The sequence below is a fragment of the Cydia fagiglandana genome, chromosome 23 (assembly GCF_963556715.1).
Source record: "Cydia fagiglandana chromosome 23, ilCydFagi1.1, whole genome shotgun sequence".
In the NCBI taxonomy this organism is placed as follows: domain Eukaryota; kingdom Metazoa; phylum Arthropoda; class Insecta; order Lepidoptera; family Tortricidae; genus Cydia; species Cydia fagiglandana.
Genome location: NC_085954.1, coordinates 8,274,604 through 8,295,417, shown reverse-complemented (window position 1 = coordinate 8,295,417; position 20,814 = coordinate 8,274,604). Strand labels below are relative to the sequence as shown.

At 37.6% G+C, this 20,814-nt stretch overlaps 2 protein-coding genes across 2 annotated transcripts in view; one reads left to right on the top strand and one right to left on the bottom strand.

Annotated features, from left to right (window-relative positions):
* LOC134675935 (sex peptide receptor) overlaps window positions 1-20,814 on the top strand; it is a 389,420-nt gene that overhangs the window by 193,309 nt on the left and 175,297 nt on the right. The gene's annotated exons all lie outside the window — the stretch shown is intronic.
* Window positions 3,833-8,586, bottom strand: LOC134675787 (trypsin CFT-1-like). Its single transcript, XM_063534088.1, has 4 exons — window positions 8,522-8,586; window positions 6,231-6,408; window positions 4,824-5,082; window positions 3,833-4,129 (listed from the first exon to the last, which is right to left on the bottom strand). Exons 1-4 carry the CDS (start codon window positions 8,565-8,567, stop codon window positions 3,833-3,835), a joined length of 780 nt encoding a protein of 259 aa, XP_063390158.1. The 5' UTR covers window positions 8,568-8,586.

The following is a 20,814-nucleotide window of genomic DNA, read 5'->3' as shown; positions in this document are numbered from 1 at the left end:
TTAAATTCTCGTTAAATTAGGATTGTTCATTTTTTTTAGACCCCCATTTTTATTTTATTTTCTGAAAATATAGGTTAATTTAAGATACCAATTTGAATGATTTAGTAATTCGTGGCTCGGTTGAATATTTATAATTTATTGAAAATATGAGATACGACTTCTCGTAAATTACATGTCGTCGGCTGATTAGGATAATGCACAAGCAACAACAAGCATTAAAAAAATAGTTGTCATTGTCAATTGATTGTAATGTCACCTGTCGACAATGTCAGTGTCACGTGTTTCTATAAATAACAATCATCTGGAATGGAAAACTCGTTTATTTTGAATCATTAATTTCAAAATACCTACGCTATAAATTTGAGAAAGCTGATTCCAGAAATCTGCCTAAGTTATATAATATAACTTAGTTTTATTGGAGTATGTATCCATATAGCATCCAACTCCAACCATAACTTGGCTGAAATCAAGGGAGCAAAAATACAAATGTAAGTTACCTACATCATATATACATATTTTAACTGATTCGATTTGTAAGAAGATTGGATTCATAAAATCGTTACAAGCGTCCATTGCTAAAGGTAGCTTAGCACCCAGTGGGTGCTTTCTACCGGCTTGTCACCATTGTTTGGATTTTGTACTACATACTTATACTACTATATTAGGAACATGCCAATTTTGCTAATTATATCCTATTATTTCAGGTCATCGTGATTCCTATTTAGATACAGCTGTGAGATATGTAACTGCACTTGGGCCCAGAACAAAGTTGAGCATTTTGTATTGAAACGAACGTCATATTAATTATTAATCGTCGTAATACTTTACGACCGTAAATAATGCCTGGGAACAGAGTAAATAACAAACCATACACTTCTCTTCTGGATGGTCAACAAGAAGCCATCATTGTCAGATGCTCGTGCAGAACATGATAAACATACATTTAATGTAAAGTTACTATTTTTTTTGGAAACATATATAACATATTTCCCAAATTAATAAAAAAGTAGGTAAACAAAAACATGTTTTATTATTCACAACTCTTTATTAAGTCTTGTCCACCATGATATCAGCAGCTTGAACTGCAACATGTACCTGGAAATTAGAAATTATATCTTTTTAAAGCAGTTTCAGGCTGAATTTTGAGTATGGCTATGTATTCTTGTATGTATATTCCTTCTTTCTAGTAGGCACCATCTCTGTTTAACGGTTTGCCTTTAGATACTCTGGCTACATTACCACAGAAAATAAATAGATACCACGACCCTACCAATAAAGTGAGCTTTTAAATACTTAATTGTAGTAAATTAATATTAATTTTATACTTACATCGACGTGATTCTCACAGCAATACTGTGTGTAACACGTGAAGTAGGTAGGTATTCCAAGTTTAATTCACGGCACCATCTTTCACGTCGTAGGTCTTCGTGGATTCGAACTATTATTTTTGTGAATCATTCCCACACATGGGAACAAGGTTTTTGATATATTATTAAGCAATGAAGTCTACTGTTTAGGTATTAATTATAAATCAAATTGTAACAAACAAGCGCAGCGGTTTAACTGAAAAATTTTGTTATGACAATCCATGACAATCGATGACAATGATAACTTTGACAATACGTGAGTGACGGATTTATTTACTATGGTTCGATAACTTTTATTATGCAATGACTTTACATTCAGCCCAGGAGAAGGTCAAACTAAGGTCATAAGGATATTTGTTGAAATATCTTCAATCCTCAATTATTATATCGCAGCAAATGTCGGAAACTGTTTAAAAACCTTATATCTCGAAATGGTTTTCGAAATAGAACATTAGAAAAAAAATGAACAATCCTAATTGTCGAGAGCACTCCAGAGTAAGTTTCATTCATAATATTTCAATGGTTAAAAACCACTTTATCAAAGTGAATCAGAGAAAAAGGTAGCTATACTCATTCACACACACACACACACACATTTTCTTCCTTGCCGTATCCGGCAATGGCGACTCCATCAACAATTCTTATCCGGATTATGAAATGCCCTAATGTGGCTCGCAAAACCAAACTTTGTCTTGAAGATACGGTCAGACGATGCGCAATGGAGTTGTCCAGTCGAGTTGCGGGTGTATGTGTAGGTCGCGTCTTGCGGATATGACACTTAGCATAGGTCTTCCAGACGCTGCTGCTCAAATTGAGCTACTTTCTTATGAACACTACTCATTACGTGTTGAGCTATACTCATTACGTGCACATAAAAGCTAATACTTACCCAAAACAAGGCCCCCAATCAAAGAAAATATCACCAAAACCCCGAGATGCCTAACCATTGTCACGACGCTTGAGTAAATAGTTGTCGCGCGATTTCTAATGGTAAATACTATCTTTATCAAACCATAATATTGTTATCTATTATGATAAAATTGTATGCCCAAGTAAAAACCCAATTAGTACCCTTTCATATAATCCGACACAAATTTGGCACACGAAAATAGTCATCGTTTCCATACATTATTTAAGTTTCGATTGCAATTTTTGTGTATGAACGATTGTCATCTGTTTTGTGATCGTCTCGAATAAATTATCTTTTATTTGACTAGGCCCCTGAAATGACAATTATCAAATCGGACAGTGTAAAAGGGGCTCAAACATTCGTTATCAAATAATTATTGCATAGTAATCTGTTATCTTGACTTCGGCCTCTCCCACACAATTAGGTCGCTATCGTATGTATTCGCTTCGTATTCTATGTCCTTTATGTTTCAAAAGTACCTATATTGATCTTCATTCAGAACTGAGTTCAGAACTGTTTTTATTAAACTTGTTTAATAATGTCCTAAAAAATGCATTGATGGTAATTACTATTAACGATACAAGTGCGAAAAATAGGAAATTCGCAACGAGTGGCGAATTTCATTTTTTTTAATAAAAAAGAATATGGCAGTGTATGTTTTTATTACTCAATTCAGGTACCTACGTTTAAAATCAGATTTGCAAGGATATACAGGGCGTCCCACGGCGATGCCACATGGAGGGAAAGTACCTTAAATATCATAGATAGAATATTTTGCTGAAAGAAGACTTCATTTTATTTTTAAAACTTAGTAAAGTTGCATTCATATTTTTTTTATTTTTTTTGAAAAAAAATGTATGGAAAAAAATTATCGCGTCATTGGAGGAAAAGTACCTTAATTATTGTAAATGAACATCTTACTGAAAGAACACATTATTTCGATTTAAAAAAACAAGTTGAATTGCATTTTAAATAATTTCATGGTTAAACCGGGAATCGAACCCGCTACACGAGAAAAAAAAATACCTTGTACCAAAAAAATAATTCTCACATTGAAGCCTTTCGATCGGTATGACAAAGCTACAAGGTATTTTTTTTTCTCGTGTAGCGGGTTCGATTCCCGGTTTAACCATGAAATTATTTAAAATGCAATTCAACTTGTTTTTTTAAATCCAAATAATGTCTTCTTTCAGTAAGATGTTCATTTACAATAATTAAGGTACTTTTCCTCCAATGACGCGATAATTTTTTTCCATACATTTTTTTTCAAAAAAAATTAAAAAAGTATGAATGCAATTTAACTAAGTTTTAAAAATAAAATGAAGTCTTCTTTCAGTAAAATATGCTATCTATGATATTTAAGGTACTTTCCCTCCATGTGGCATCGCCGTGGGACGCCCTGTATATTATGCTATACTATTAACGCTTCCGCACACTTAGTCAAATCTTATATAATTCTCACATTGGAATAAAAAATATGATGTTGGCAGTCAACGTATTTATTGCTCATTCGTAAAATCAGAATCTGTATTTACATAGTTTTATTCTATAATTCTTAGGCATTGGCCGTGATCCAGGCAGTAAACCTGGACACCCTAGCGTTAACGCCAGGATACCTGGCAACGGCGCACTGATGTCCCCAAGAGCAGACACCAACAACGACACCATTGTGGATGAGAGGGCCGCCAGAGTCGCCCTGGCACTGGTCACGGCCGCCGACGTCCAACCAGCCGGAACACAGCATGTTGTCGGTCACGACCAGGCGGAGCTCGTTGTAGCGAGCCACGCAGACCGATTGGTTTACAGTCCAGATCTGGACGTGACGGAGTTGCTCGGAGGCAGGACCGTTGAACTGAAGAGAATAAAGGGATAATGAATGAATGATTTAAACTGTCACAATATTTACACATTAAGTATTAAATTATAAAACGGGACTTTATCGCGTTCAAGTTGATGAGCAAAACAAAGCATTAAAATGCTTTCGTATATCCGAATGTTCTCCTCTAAAATGTCATTCTATGGAACTTGCTAACTATGTAAACAAAAGTCACTTGTAAATTCATCATTCAGAGACAATTTCAATATGGCGGTTTGTTTACATAGTTAGCAAGTTCCATAAAAAGACACTTTACAGGTCGCAATTCTCAACCGATTCTCGAAATTTGGTGAACAGGTTTATGATGACCGAATAGATTTATTCAGTTTTAAATTATACTCTCGAGGTCTGCAGCTCACAGAACTACTATAATGTCTTCATAGAGGAATTTCCATAACAATAAATCAAATGGTTATAATAATTAAGAAAGAGGCGCACATAATGTACAGTTAGACCAAGAAAAGTCTGCAGCGATTTTAATCGCCCACGCATAATTTCATAGAATTTTCATAGAATATATTTCATAGAAGTTTGACGTTTATAATAACACTTTCATTGTGTGGGCTATCGAAGACGCTGTAGACTTTTCTTGGTCTAACTCTAGGAGGCAGTAATTTAAAAAAAAAGCAGCACAATTGAACTAGCAAATTAATATTTTGTTTTCTCTTACCGCTGTAGCACCCCATCCTGTCGCCCAAACCGCCTGATTATCAGCGACATTGTAATTAGCGCCAGCGATAGAACCCGCGCGGGCCTGGTTGTTGAAAGTGATAACGGAGGCGAGACGGACGATAGCGACGTCACTGTCCAGGGTGTTGCGGTTGAAGCTGGGGTGGAGAATGTTCTGAGAGACGGTGTGGACGACGCCGCCGCTGTTAGCCCAGGTGGAACCGATGCGGACGCGGAAGCGGTTGGCGGCGGTGTAGTACCTGGAAAGTCAACTGTTTCTTTAGCATGCATCAGATGAATAATATTGACGTGATTTTAAGGGAAAAAGCCGAAAAGCCTGACAGTGTGGACGACGCCGACGCTTTTCGCGAAGGTGGAACTGACGCGGACGCGGAAGTGGTTGGCGGCGGTGAAATACCTGTAGGCCAAGCACATGATGGGCGCGACAGTATCTCGCCGCGAGATAGGCTACCCGTCATTATCTAACTGTATTAATTAAGGAGGGACGGGTAATCTTTCTTGCGGCGAGATACTGTCGCGCCAATCATGTGCTAGCCCGACTGGAAAGTCAATTGTTTCTTAATCATGAATCGGATGAATAAAATTGATGAGCTCTTAGGGGGGAATGTTTTTGGACGGAAGGTGCACCTTAAAGGTAACAGAATGGTCAGGTCCAAGGGGAATAAGAGGTCGAGGAAAACCTCAAAAACGATGGGCAGACGACATCAGTCTAGCTAGAAAGAACTGGATGGAAACAGCAAAAAACAGAGTGGAATGGAAGGGTAAAGATGAGACTTGCACCCAGCAGGGATCAGTGCAATCAAAAATGCAACCTATCTAAGATAAGATATTGTAAAGCACTGAGCAAATAAAGCTATATTAAATAGGGGGGAAGGCCGAAGAGCCTTCCAGATAAAGATTTAAAATTAAATTTAAACTAACTAACGACATTTCCTATCGAGAATAAAAATAAATAAAAAAACTACCTATTGGACTACCACCCACCACCACCACTACCCATCATCATTCGCTTGCCCTTTTCCCATCTCCTGGGTGACCCCAAGAAAGCGCTGACGCGTAGCATATCTTTTTGCTCTATACCGAGAGGTATAAAGAGACCTCATCTTATCATTCACCCACTAAGTAAAACATTCACACCAACACTAATGCCTTAAAGCAGGCGTGGCTCACACCACGATTTCATCGCCTCGCTACAGGTACATGCGGCCCACACCAATTTTGGTGTCTGGCCATATTAGTTGCCGCGCAACGCTACGGTACGGACGTCGTAATAGAGTTTTGTTAGAGAGTGAAACTTCTGTTGGTACCTAGTACTATTATTTATTGGATGCTAAAGTCCGTACTTATTTTTTAATGTGCAATAAAGTTTTAATAAATAAGTACTAACCAGAAGCAATGGGCCGCGGTAAGAATAGATCTGTTGTTCAGGATGGTGCCTCCGCAACTCTGGCTGAACCAGTTCAAATCCCACGTCGACAGCAACCCAGCATGGTACGGGTAGTTTTCGATAGTGGTCACAGACCCTCCCACAATCCTTTGGCTGGGGGGTTCTGTCCGGGGTAAGGCTGAAATATTCAAAGATTTTAGAATTGTAATGAGTACGCATATGATGGTCGTTCTTGTCTACGTGACGGCGTGATGAAACGGTGTCCGTCACTTTCTCCCATGGTATTAAAAAGTGACAGTTATTTTATCACGTGGATTAAGATGGATAAAGCCGTCCATAATACGCCGGAATATCAGAATCAGAATCAATCAGAATCAAGCATTTTATTCGTGATAAACTTAAAACTAAGATTACATACAAGAGTATAACTAAAAACTACAAATATTAATAAAGTTGGAAAGCGTTAAAGTTTACCACGAAATGGGCTCGCCTCAGCATAATACTGACCCGAGGGCCAGCGCTGATCTTCCGGCGAGACCATTTGTGGGCCACGAACGCAGCCGTACGACACGGCCCTATCATAAGCTGAACGCAGCCTTTGCAGCAGCGACCGGCGCCATCTTGACTACTGTCTATGGCAGTAGCTGAAAATGACATTTGACATTGACAAGACAATAACAAAAATGGCCATGCCGTACAACGCGATAAATATATATATATATTTTTTTACCTTTCATTCATATGAAAATAACTTTTATAACTACATATATCCGGTGACAACATATATACAGCAAAAGTGATAAATTCAAATACAACTTTGATACAACATAACTAAAGAGGTGAAGTTTATTTTGTCAATGTGAAAGTTCCTCAGTTGACCATGGAGATCATGCCAAGTTTACACAATTGAAAGTTTATACTGTACACTAAGGGAATTAAATTAAATAACATAAGATAGCTACATAAAGACAAAAAAGATAACCACACGCGCAATTGTAATGTGGGACGAAGCGAAGAAATAAATTACAACAAGCACTATATACATACAGAGTACAGATCGAGTACAGATCAAGTAATATGCTTGGCATCAAACTTCAAGATCGAGTAAGGAATGTCGAGATCCGACACCGCACCAAGGTGCAAGACGTCGGATACAAAAATGGAGCTGGGCGGGACATTGTTGCCAGGCCGAGTGATGGCAGGTGAGCCAAAATGTTAACGGAATGGTGGCCGCTTTCAGACGACAGGTGCCTGGCGTCCGTTGGTTCGTTGAATGGACTACATTCGGAAGATTGTGTGTCACTTCTGAATGAGATTGGCTCACAGGACCGGGATGAGTGGCGTACTGGAGAGACCTATGCTCAACAGTGGGCGATAAGAGGCTGATATGATGATGATGAATCAGGTGTAGGTTAAGAGTCCAAACCACTCAAGTTAGATTTGAAAAAAAGTTGTGAAAATTTTGACGACGTATATATGAAGAATTATGAAGCGGAATTTAAAAGCTGGTGAAGGGAACGGCACCTTTCAGCCTGTCATCAGGTTTCTGGAAGCCTAGGAATACGAGGGTCGAGGACGCACTGGAGTCTGGTCTACAGACTTTTTAGTTTAATCTGCAACATTTGAAGATGGCGCTTTGTGCGTTACTTAAGAGCCTATCAACGTGCTCACTAGCTCCACTGCTAAATAATTGTAATTATTTAAATTTAACGATAGATATTTAAAAAAGGGGGCCGCTATGTACTGTATTATTTATTTATGTACTTTTTGAATACATCAAATTAGTTTTTATGTTGCTGGATTCGTCGATCTAGGAACTCAAAACAAAAACGGCCGTTTTAACTTTGGACGCATAGATTGACGAATCCAGCAACGTAGAGACTATTATAAATACTATTACTAATGATACTATTGAGCGCCGAGGACGTTTGGATTCACGACCTTCCGTGATTTCTGCCAAATTAAGAGTCAAATCCTGGCACTTAAATTAACTAAACTTAACATCACTTGTCATGCCATGCGTCACTTACTTTGTTAGAACTCGGTGTTAGAACGTGACAGGCCTGGTGACATAATGATAAAGAACCGACCATCTTAGCCTTACAGGCTGCCCCACGCTTGTTTGCTATCGTCAAGGTATAATAAAAACCTTACCCTAGCCTAGCGAACTGGGCGCCGTCGACTGGACAGAAACTGCGTTGGACAGAGTAGCATGGCGGTGTCGGAGGCCAAGATCCACTTCGGGTCGTTGCGCCACAGCAGTAAGTAAGTAAGTATAATAAAAAGCTTACCCGAAACGGCCACCACCACCCCAAGAAGTAATACAGCAACACGCATGGTTCCAAACTTGACTGTGTACTCATTAACCTTGGTTTACCTATTTATACCCCAAATGATTGTATTATCTTGCATTGTTTTATCTGCTGATTAATTAATGTAATCCGTTATAATACGTGAGTATTAATAGTTTCGACTAAGGCATATATCGATCTTAACACTGATCCTCTTATCAAGTGTTATTTAAATGTCATAATTTCATAGTAGTTTGGCGTTTAAAATAACACTTGCACTGCGTGTGCTATTAAAATCGTTGCAGACACTTGGTCTAACTCAAGACTTGCGAACCATAAACACGCAAACCTTGATAGCTCCAGTTTTCAAGTCTCTAGCGTTAAATGTTCTAAAAAAAGGACAAAATTCAATCTTACTCCAACCCAAGTGGGGTATAATTGTATCCACTTTAATGTAAAGTGTATACAATTATACATCCTTACGTGTCTTATCATGTAAACATTGTAAACAAACGTGACGTCAAAGTGTCCAACAATACGATTCATAGAATATCTAGACATCGTAATGACAGATGTTTTCAAGGTAATCCGTTCGTTACTGTGGTTACTGATGAAATCTTATTAGAAATGATATTTTTCAGTGGTTATTTGGTTGATTTCAATACTTTGTAAGTTTCTTTAAGTATACAATAAAATTTTAAGTGGTGATTATTGTGTAATTCCAGGGAAAAGTGTCATAATGTCTGAGAAGTGTTTGTTTACATGATAGGACAAGTAAGGATGAATACACTTTACATAGAAAACATCCATTACTCAGGAACAAAATATTCATGATAAATACACAAAAAAATGCCAATATAACCCTGTACGCACATTATGTTATTGAAACAGATAATTTCGAGGATTAATGTAATTATTATCATTAAATATGCGAAGATAATTTCTAGATAATATATAAACAGATGTGTGCAACATAACATCAGTCAACGAGATAGTGACATTTCGGGGAAAACCATAGCTTTAGATTAATTCGAAATATTCGATAAAATTAATTCGAAACACAGCTTTAAACTTCACTATAATAATCTTCTCTTTTTCAACCTAGCGTTTTCCAGCCCGAGCGCCACTGTTCGCTTTCCTGCTCAATCTTCTCCACTTTGCCCGGTACACGGCAAAAAAAACTTAAAATAATATTGGAAGAAAACAAATGGAAACAAACCTTCGTAGTGCCACTTGCACCATCCCACTAACTTGGGGTTAACCCGTTAAACCGTTAACCCAAAAATTGTACTGGTAACTATGGTAACTCCAGGTTTAACCGGTTAACCCCGAGTTAATGGGATGGTGCAAGTGGCGCTGAATAACTTTAACGGGAGTTAATTGCGTAGGTATAGTGATTCTTTAAAACCTCTGACGTTTCGATAGCTGTTATCGAAAATTGTTCCCGTAAATATATGAAATGTGTAAATGTGTGAAAATAGTGAAAGTTTCAATCAGTGTTCAACAAACCTCATTTACCCACTTAACCCGTTAACGGGCAAGACTGAAGAACATCTCAATTCAAGCCTTCATCGCCAGTCTATAGTGCTAAAAATTCTGAAGCGAAGAAAAAAGGAGAACAAGAAAAAAATATAAAATATGATGTTATAGGGTGCTCTTTTTTGAGACCGTTGCCCTATAAAGGATAGGATAATTTTATGGAACAATATTAGCTTGTTTTATCTTAGTAATAAAATACGTACCTATGTCAAATCAAAATATATTAATTTAATTCACACGTGTAAAATTGGCGGATGTGCGAATGACTCAGCCTTATTATTTTTAAACGATAACATTTCCTATTAACAGTGATATTTGTTATTTTACCTATCAGGTTTCAAATAGAATGACTCAAATACCTACTCCACGAAGTGATTTAAATAAAAAAATAGATTCAGCAAATAGAATAAAGTTGATTAGATTAGATAATTAATTTGATACTGTTTTCCTTATGTAAGTGCATGTACATATTGATTATGTCGGTTACAAGAAACGATAATTATTATAAATAGTGATTAACATGATATTATAACAGCGTTTCTTTTATTTTTTACCATAAAAATGGCAAAAAATAAATATTGAAAAAAATATATATAAAAAAATAAAAAATAAACATTGTGACATTTGTTGCCACTTTTGTGTTAATTCTAGGATCGCGAGCCCTTTCAATCCTTATAGGAGAAAAAAAGTGACCTAAAATTCTCATACATTTTCATATTTTCCCTTTTGTTACCGCCATTCAAAGTATATATGCTAACACAATAGAAAAAACTCTGGGATATTTTTTATCCCATATAAAAGAAACGCTCAAAAGGGGCACGATTATTTCGGGCATTTATTAAAACTAGGGAAGAAATCATATTGTTTGATTGATATTTGGATGTGTTTTTCTCGTATATGTATGTAGCTATATACTTTTCGTTCCGGGGTGAATAACGAAACCGGTTTTGTGTATTAAGGGCGGGAAATAAGAAATTACGAACGAGTGTCAATTTTAAGCCCGACGCGAAGCGAGGGCTTAAAATGTTCACGAGTTCGGAATTTCTTTACCGCCCGTGGCACACACAATGTTTTTCATCACACTTGTAAGGAAAAAAAGGAGAATTAATAAAAACAAACTTCTGTATAAAACACTTTTCCGCCCTAGGGCGAAAATTTCAATTTCCCGCCCGCAAGCCCTACGTGTAAATAAGTGTTTTTCATCACACTTGCTCGGAAAAGATTTTTTCCGCCCTAGGGCGAAAATTTCAATTTCCCGCCCGCAAGCCCTACGTGTAAATACATCTTTTCCGAGCAAGTGTGATGAAAAAAAAAATTCTGAACCCTGTCTATGATAGTTACGATATATACTTTGTCAAAGAACTATCTTATTTCAATCATAGACAGAGAGAATCATACTATCTTTGTTTTACACTAGTACTAGCACCCAAAAGAAAAGGATGAGCATAGTTTTCCTTGTCAGTCACCAATTTGTAAATTGGTTTGACCACTTGTAATGATAACATCACTAGACTTACATCAGCAATATGAGCAACTTTATTTGATTGGAAAATAAAACCTACGAATATTTTATTAGTTTCCCAAATTGATATTTAGGTACTCGTATAATATTGGACATATACCGGGTGTGGCCTGTAATATGAGCAAAAATTAAACTGTAGGCTGTACTCCTCATACTGACCAACATTTGTTCAGCGACTTTAAAAAAAATCTTTGGGTTTGATTTTTAATACACTTTAAAATTTATTCTAAGACGCAATGGATTGCATATTTTGCGATGTTTAAGGCGTGACAAGCAACGTCAATCACAATGATATGGCGTCGCGATGGCGTCCATTGAAGATAATATTTATTTTGTGTCAAAAATAGGGAGTCTAAATACTTCATAATTTTTAAAAGTTGTTGAACAAATGTGTCACCGTTTGAGGAGTACAATCTATGTTTTAATTATTTGCTCGTGTTACAGGCCACACCCGGTAGACATGTATTTTCTCATAGCTTTTAGTAAAGACAATTACGTTTGGTCTATCGAAGGAAATTGAAACACAAGACGTATTTAATCAATTTTCTTATGAAACTCTGTTCAAAAGAATAAGAATTAGGTTGTTTTTTCCAAGAAACTTCATTATGAAGTTAATGAAGACTGAAATAAAAGTTGTACAAGTCTATAAAAAGTGGTTAGGAAGTTAGGTAGTAATTAAAAAAGGTTTCACTTGACAAGGAGTTGTGTTAGGTACGTTTTAATCAAGGGAACAAAATAAATACAATATTACAGGACAATTTTTACACAGATCGACCTAGTCCTACAGTAAGCTCAATAAGGCTTGTGTTGTGGGCACTAGACGACGACATATACACATATATTTAAATACTTATATACTTACATAGAAAACATCCATAACTCAGGAAAGATTATTTGTGATGAACACACAAATAAATGGCCCTACGGGTTCGAATCCTGGAACCCGGGACCTCCTGCTTCGTAGGCAGGGTCACTACCGACTAGGCTAGGAGGCCGCCCATCATAATAGTTCATCTATATAATGTGTATCTGGAATAAAGTAAGGACTTTAGGCACAAAGAATTTCGTATACTGACCCACTTGTTCCCTCTATCGCACGCGCATATTGCTGTCCCGCTCGCAACGGCAATATAATTATGTGGGTACCCAATATAGATTCTCATCATCATATCAGCCTTTTATCGCCCACTGTTGAGCATAGGCCTCTCTTCTAGTACGCCACTTATCCCGGTCTTGAGCTATCTCATCCAGTGACCCGCAATCTTCCGAATGTCGTCCACCCAACGAGCCAACGGACGCCAGGCACTTCTTTCATCCGAAAGCGGCCACCATCCTGTTAACATTTTTGTCCACCTGCCATCACTCTGCCTAGCAACATATAGCAGGGCTCGGAACCGGTTTTATTTCGGTTTAAAGATCTTTATTTTCTCAAAAGAATAACAATAATGCACTTACTTGAGAAAAGAAAACAACATGCATAATTTGGTGTTCTGCCTTTTCGCAGAACTATTTTTGGCAGAATTTCATTTGCCAACCAACATTTCGCCGACGTTTCACTTTGACAACTAACGATTAGCAAATTTTTGTATGACAACGTTTCAATTGGTAGAATTATTGTAAAGCAGATTATTATAACGCCTCTAAACTTTTGGGAGACTTATCATTTGTCAAATCTTTCACTTGGTCGAACAACTCTTGGACGAATAACGTTTCGTTGAAGCTACAGTTCGCTTTTCATACATTAGGCAAGTTACAAATAAGAAAAAGATACATACCAAAAAATCAAAAATGGCCGAGTTGTTCGACTTTTTATAATGTATATTTTAATATTTGAAGCCAGTGGCAGCGAGCGAGCGAGCAAGACCTTCCTGGGCAGAGCCGACTTGGATATGGTTAGGTTAGAAGACTATGGTTAGGTTAGAAGCAAAGCTCCCGCCTTAGTCTTCGAGGTTATTTTTTTTTCAACAACCTAAAAAACGTAATTACACAGCAACTTTCGGGTCAAATATCCCAACTTTCGTGTCAAATATCTCGGCCATTTTTGATTTTAGAGAAAATTTATTCCTACACAACGCCCCCCCCCCCCCCCCCCCCTTTGGCACAGTCTGACCAAATGAAACAATTGGTAGACAATAAACAACTAAGTGTATATTATGCCAACTAAAACATTCTACGACATGAAAGTTGGCATTTTGAAAATTGGCATTATAAAACACAGACCAAACGGTTAGTTGGTAACTGTGCGGTTGGCAAATGAAAAAAAACCATTTGATAAGTTGGGAAATGAAAATTCGGCGAAATAAAATTCCGCCAAACGTGAGTTGGGAAGTGATAATCGGCCATACCATTTTCGGCGATAAATAAGAGAACCGCATAATTTAGCTATGATACTTAATCTATGCTTAATCTAAGCTAGTGAGCGTAAACATCAATGCAATCACAAAACCATTAGTTTAAAGGTAAACACGATCGCTGTCTACTTGGAGCACGCAGCGCTCTGCACTGTGTGATGCGTCATGCGAGTTTAATCCTAAAATAGCCTAATAATTTTAATTATTCTATGCTCCTTCCGTAGGACTGAATCATGTACTTAGGTAGATAACTACTTCGTATTATTAGATTGACCCATCAAAAATGAAATAATAAACCAAAGAACGAAAAAGAACGTATTAATACCGGTATTTTTTTGTATGAAAAAAAAAAACCGCCCCGAATTATTTTTTCCGTTTTATCTTAACTTTATGGCGATGTCGACGGAGCCCCGCTTCCGCAGGGCTCCTATTCTGTGCTGTTTGGCCTTCGACCATTTGAAGATACCTAACGAACCTAACCTACCTATGTAAAATGTGATGATATAAAAAGTGGGCATTTTGCGTTCTAGACCGTTTGCGATGTAGACTAATTGCGATTTAGGCAACACACTAGTCAACACAATAGAATAAAATGCTTGATTGATTGATTGATAGTCATTTTGCGTTCTGGACCATCTGCGGATAACGCCGTAATGAGAAAGCACTTTTAAGTTATTTAAAACCAAAATACAAAGTTTTGGCTTAAACAAATAAGTAAGAAAACGAATAAGTGTAAAAATAGCTTTTAAAAGAGTTAATGCCGTATTTCTTTCTACCGAGTCATCGGTTTGAAAAATAAGGAACAACTTTAATTAGTTTTCAAACTAATTATGTAAAGATTTAACTCGACCGCTGTGGGATTTCTGGATGCGGATCTACATTATGGAAATGCAAAGGCCATCGGGTAATATAACTTCTTTAATCATAGTTTTTCTCTTTATACGTTTTCATAAAATTAAATGTGATAACCTACAATAAAAACCGGGCAAGTGCGAGTCGGACTCGCGCACGAAGGGTTCCGTACCATAAAGCAAAAAAAAAACGGAAAAAAATGCAAAAAGAAAACGGTCACCCATCCAAGTACTGACCACGCCCGACGTTGCTTAACTTTGGTCAAAAATCACGTTTGCTGTATGGGAGCCCCACTTAAATCTTTATTTTATTTTGTTTTTAGTATTTGTTGTTATGGCGGCAACAGAAATACACCATCTGTGAAAATTTCAACTGTCTAGCTATCACGGTTCTGGTGACAGACAGACGGACAGACGGACGGACGGACAGCGAAGTCTTAGTTATAGGGTCCCGTTTTACCCTTTGGGTACGGAACCCTAAAAACGTATTTTGCCTATTGCACTATTATTATTACTGAAGTATAGAACCGGCACAGACAACCAGTATTTTGCGTCATGAGTTGATGTTGTTTTGACATCAAACCATAGAAGCGGACCGTGAATCTCGCGACCTAAACGCGTAAGCGCCATGAATTTTACGGCCTTTACGACGTTATGTTCGCGTGGTACTTACAGGGGCGTAGCTCAATGCTTTTGCCTTCGCTAATAATAAGCTCTCATTTATTTACTGATTCAAAATAGTCACACAATTTTGTGAACACGTCCGCGTTAAATTGACAACTTGATACGATAAATTGAAACGTTAAAATTGATTGCAATCAAATGGGCTAATTAGGGGCAGAGTGACAATTAACACAATTGAAATACAGCGGCAGAATACCGATTTCAAATTCAAATAATAAACGAAAGCGAAATGCGGGGTGGAGGGGGGTTGGGACTAGTTTCGTGAGTGTTGCGGATTGATTATTAATTTATTAGCCTGATTCGAACGATACGATATGGATCGGATATATCATGCAGTGTCAACAGTGACTTCACGTTAATTTACGTTAATATTCTACGTAGGTATATTAATATTCGAATCAAGCCGTATGAAAATGGATCGCTCAACAGTGGACGCGTGAATGTATAAATATATTATTATGCTATTGAGGCGTATTGTACCAAAGGCATTTAGTATCGCAGCAGGGCGTAAGTCTTTCGGAATATACGGGTAAGGTTGGAGGAATGCGTACACACTTAAATACACAGTCAAGGTCAACATTTAGATACTTTAAAAAACTTATCCGCATTCATCTTCATTTGGTAAATATAAATAGTTTTGGTTTATACAGGATGTAGCAAAAATAGTAGGAATCCGTTTAAGTTTAATATTCAGTATGTTGTTCTGATTAGGAAAAAGTATAAGAATAATATTTTTGACGCGTAAAGGATGACTCACGCTAGACCGGACCGTGCCCGGGCCGAGGCCTCCGACGTGCCATTTTCTATGACGGCTGATCGGTGATCACATGGTGCTTTCCATAGAAAACGACGAGCTGGAAGCTCCGGCCCGGCCCGGTCTAGCGTGAATCAACCTAAAATCCTGTATAACAGTTAGTTTTTTATCAAATTTTTAATACGGAAAGGAGTCGTACCAAACAAAGTCTGCTGCGGATTTGATTGAGCCCACGCAGTGTAAGAGTTATGTATTCGTCATAATTAGAAGTTTGACGTTTAAAATGACACTTGCACTGCGTGGGCTATCAAATCCGCTGGAGACTTTTTTTGGTCCGATTCTACTAGCTAAGTCCTTAAATTTCAAAAGTTATGATAAAAAGTAAACAAGGTCGCGAAAGTCACAAAAGCACTGGAGGCGAAAGGGGTCAATTTTCTAATTAAGCTCATCTGCCACTTTAGTCGTAACTTTTTTAATAAACCTCGCAGTCTTTGGCCACTACTTTTGATGTACTTAACAGTTCTTAACACATTTATAGTTGTATTTTTTTGACGTGATACTTCGCTCCGCTCCGCCCCAAACGTGATACTTCGAAGCCTGTTATAACGCACGTAACGAGGACATTGCATATTTAAATTTCTTTTTGATTTCAGGTACTTTTCTTTCTCTGACGATTCTTTATGCCCTTTGATGGTAAAGTATCTGCTGACATTTTTATTTCTATTTATTCAGATTAATTAAGTGTTTGTTCAATCCGGAGGTCGCGGGTTCAAATCCCGGCTCGTACCAATGAGTTTTTCGGAACTTATGTACGAAATATCATTTGATATTTACCACTAGCTTTTCGGTGAAGGAAAACATCGTGAGGAAACCTGCATACATCTGCGAAGAAATTCAAAGGTGTATGTGAAGTCCCCAATCCGCATTGGGCTAGCGTGGGGACTATAGCCCAAGCCCTCTCGCGCATGAGAGGAGGCCTGTGCTCAGCAGTGGGACGTATATAGGCTGATATGATGATGATGATGAAGTGTTTGTGGCCAGTTGCCTAGCGTACCCAGCAAAAGCCGGGGTGACTTTAGGAAGATGTTTTCGAAAGCAAATGGTAGGAGAGAAGCAACTCGAATATTTTCAAACTTAGCTAAAAGTTAGTGACTTTAATAAACAAGGTTTCACTTATTTTACTCAGCGGAGGCGGTATTTTTCCAGTTTTTATTAACTTTCTGTGATACTAATAATATTATTTTTACATAACTTATCAACGACTTTCATTTCACAGAAGGACAAAAAGTTTGTTTTATTGATTTTACTGTTATGACATGGATATTAAAAACCGGACAAGTGCGAGTCGGACTCGCGCACGAAGGGTTCCGTACCATAATGCAAGAAAAGGCAAAAAAAAAACGGTCAGCCATCCAAGTACCCACTGACCCCGCCCGACGTTGCTTAACTTCGGTCAAAAATCACGTTTGTTGTACGGGAACCCCACTTAAATCTTTATTTTATTCTGTTTTTAGTATTTGTTGTTATAGCGGCAACAGAAATACATCCTCTGTGAAAATTTCAACTGTCTAGCTATGACGGTTCGTGAGACACAGCCTGGTGACAGACGGACGGACGGACGGGCGGACGGACAGCAGAGTCTTAGTAATAAGGTCCCGTTTTACCCTTTGGGTACGGAACCCTAAAAAGGTTTATAATTTCTACAAATCTTGTTGATGTACATCGATCTGCAAAAGTGCATATCCAATGGAACTCATTCATAAAGAGTATATGCACTTTTGCAGCTGGTGTACAATGAATTTGAACGACTTTATTCCCGTTTCGCCGTTGATTAAGATTAATATTATTATTCTGGTGATATCCAGAACGGAACACCTACAGAACAAATTTACCGTATTTAAGTAGGCAAGTAAATATTCTTAATTGTGCACCATAAAGTTAAAAAAATACACAGAAAGCGCATTAAAAAGGGGCGTCTAAACAAAACCCTTTATTTTCTTTGAATCTTAGTTAACAATATACGGAGAAAAATATTAGAAAAATACTTGAAAAATGATACTATTATGGTAATTTTATCTTAATATTCCTCAGTAGCACTAACTCAGACTAAAATTACTCTATAATCCCTCGTTAGTCTAAAAAGCCTTCAATTTAGTGCCCAAGAAGAGCTAAGACGTGACATCCGCGGATTTCAGACCTTTGTAACATTACGCCACAGCATTTTGCACCTAAACTCATTACAACAAAGCTCATTTTTGAGTGGACAAGTCGGATAAAAACGTTACGACGTCTAGACAACGTTATGACGATAGTTCAAGTTGAGAGACGTTTTTAAAAGTATTCGCACATCAAATAAAGTAAAAGTTATATACGGAGTATCAATATTTGTGACGGTTTCGATAAGCTTGATTTCAAATTAATGATACTTATTATATTATTTTATTCTGTTTCGTATTTGTTGTTATAGCGGCAACAGAAATACATCATCTATGAAAATTTCAACTGTCAAGCTATCACGGTTCATGAGTTACAGCCTGGTGACAGACAGACGGACAGCGAAGTCTTAGTAGTGGTAATAGGGTCCCGTTTTTACCCTTTGGGTACGGAACCCTAAAAATAGCGCAAATGTCGATTACGTAACGGTGGAATGCTCCTTTAAAACGATATTCTGAAATAACAATATTTGTGAGAGTATCCAATTTTCCGTAATGTCGTCCCATTTTGTTAATTACGTCAATAAGGAAAACTTAACTCGTTTCGTTAATTAATTCCATCAATAATAATAAACATCTTTGCCCTTTGACACTCCGTAAAATTGGAAATTTATTCAAACCATATTGAATTATTTAACGAATTGACGCTGGGGCTGATTCCGTTATAACAATTTGATATGGGCTTGATCTTATTTTGATACGACGTCGAGTCAGAGCGCGCGGCTACACCATTCGGCGTGAACCACTAACGCTCACGAAATGCAAATATTATATGAGACAACTCCAAAATGCGGATATGATGCCAACGCGCGGCCGCTTTCTATCACCGTACCGCTCCCCGTTGCGTCGGTCAGCTTCACACCCTAGAGCCGTAGAACCTAAATGGTCGCGCACTGTGCGATTTAATCTCTCGTGTGCCGTGATTATTTTTTCCTCGTACGCGGATCTGGATACGAGGGCTTAAGAGGAATATCCTCCCGATTGGCGTTTTTCTGATCTTGACGATAGCTCACCCTAATTAGTGCGACCGAATTGCACTGGAAGTCGGACTGCACTAGCGTTCTCGTATGGACTCGCGCGCGAGAACGCAACTCATGCTAGCGGGCTCGCACTTAGGTAGATACCTACACACACACACACACACACACAGATGTGCACGTCAGACGCATTGTGAATTGTGTCTTGACAATAGATACACGATCAAAACCTTATCAAAATGTTAAATCAGAATGGGCCTCTGAATTATTCACTAAGTTTTATGAATGATGGATCGTGGTCAGGATCACGTTATTAATTGACTTTAACGGTGTTTGTTGTGCTTAATGCTAAATAATGAAGGGTGACTGCGTTTTAAAAATGTTACTTGGTAATATGATTATCATATTATCGTCCATACAAAAAGAATAGTACATTTCGATGCTAGTGCGGAAGGTATGTCATTACCTCACGAGTACCGAGATATCTTGCCACGAGCCGCAGGCGAGTGGCAAGACTCGGGACGAGTGAAGAATGACATTTCCGCACGTGTATCGAACGACGTTTTTTAATACAGTTGCGAAAAAATAAGAAAAACATTGTTAATCGTACACTAAACAAAAGTGGTAACAGTGACAGCTCGGTTAGACGTCGTCTTTAAGTATATTATATCTATGGGCGTTTGGCAGCTATTCCGTTCCATTCAGTCAACTTATTAAGAACGGAATTTTCAATATTGAATATTAAAAAATAAACGTGTTATAATGATGAAGAGGTAAGTAATTAAATATGAAATATGTAATATTGTTCGTATTCTTACATTAACGGTAGGTTTTTATGCTGATTACGACGTTTAAAGGAAACTAATATTAACACTCATCAATAAGTAGTCGTGAATTGGCACAAATATAAATTTAAAAAAATTGGAAAAGTAAAAAGCACTAGTTCGAGATAACCAACTTTCCGCACGCTAAACAGCTACGTAAAGTAGCACTTTTTGAGCAACTGTATTAAAAAAAATATTATTCCACTTCTAAATAGTTTTCATTCTCTATGATTTTTAGGATGTTATTGAGATTATTGACACAACGAATTTGCAATTTTTTTATAAAGCGAAACCTATAAACCAGAATATATATTAACTCACATTTATAGACGGGTCTATCGCGAATTTATTTTATTACCTTTCAACATAGGTTTCACTTGAACCTAGAATATATTATGCTGAAGCGATCGACATCGATTGACGACCGGTCTGGCCTAGTGGGTAGTGACCCTGCCTGCGAAGCCGATGGTCCTGGGTTCGAATCCCAGTAATTTGTGTGATGAACACTAATATTTGTTCCTGAGTCATGGGTGTTTTCTATGTATATAAGTATGTATTTATCTATATAAGTATGTATA

Coding starts and splice junctions, on each gene's coding strand:
- LOC134675787 (XM_063534088.1), bottom strand. CDS start 8,567: ATGCGTGTTGCTGTATTACTTCTTGGGGTGGTGGTGGCCGTTTCGG. Junction 6,409..8,521: donor GGTGGTGGTGGCCGTTTCGG/GTAAGCTTTTTA, acceptor TGAATATTTCAG/CCTTACCCCGGACAGAACCC. Junction 5,083..6,230: donor ACCGCGGCCCATTGCTTCTG/GTTAGTACTTAT, acceptor TTGACTTTCCAG/GTACTACACCGCCGCCAACC.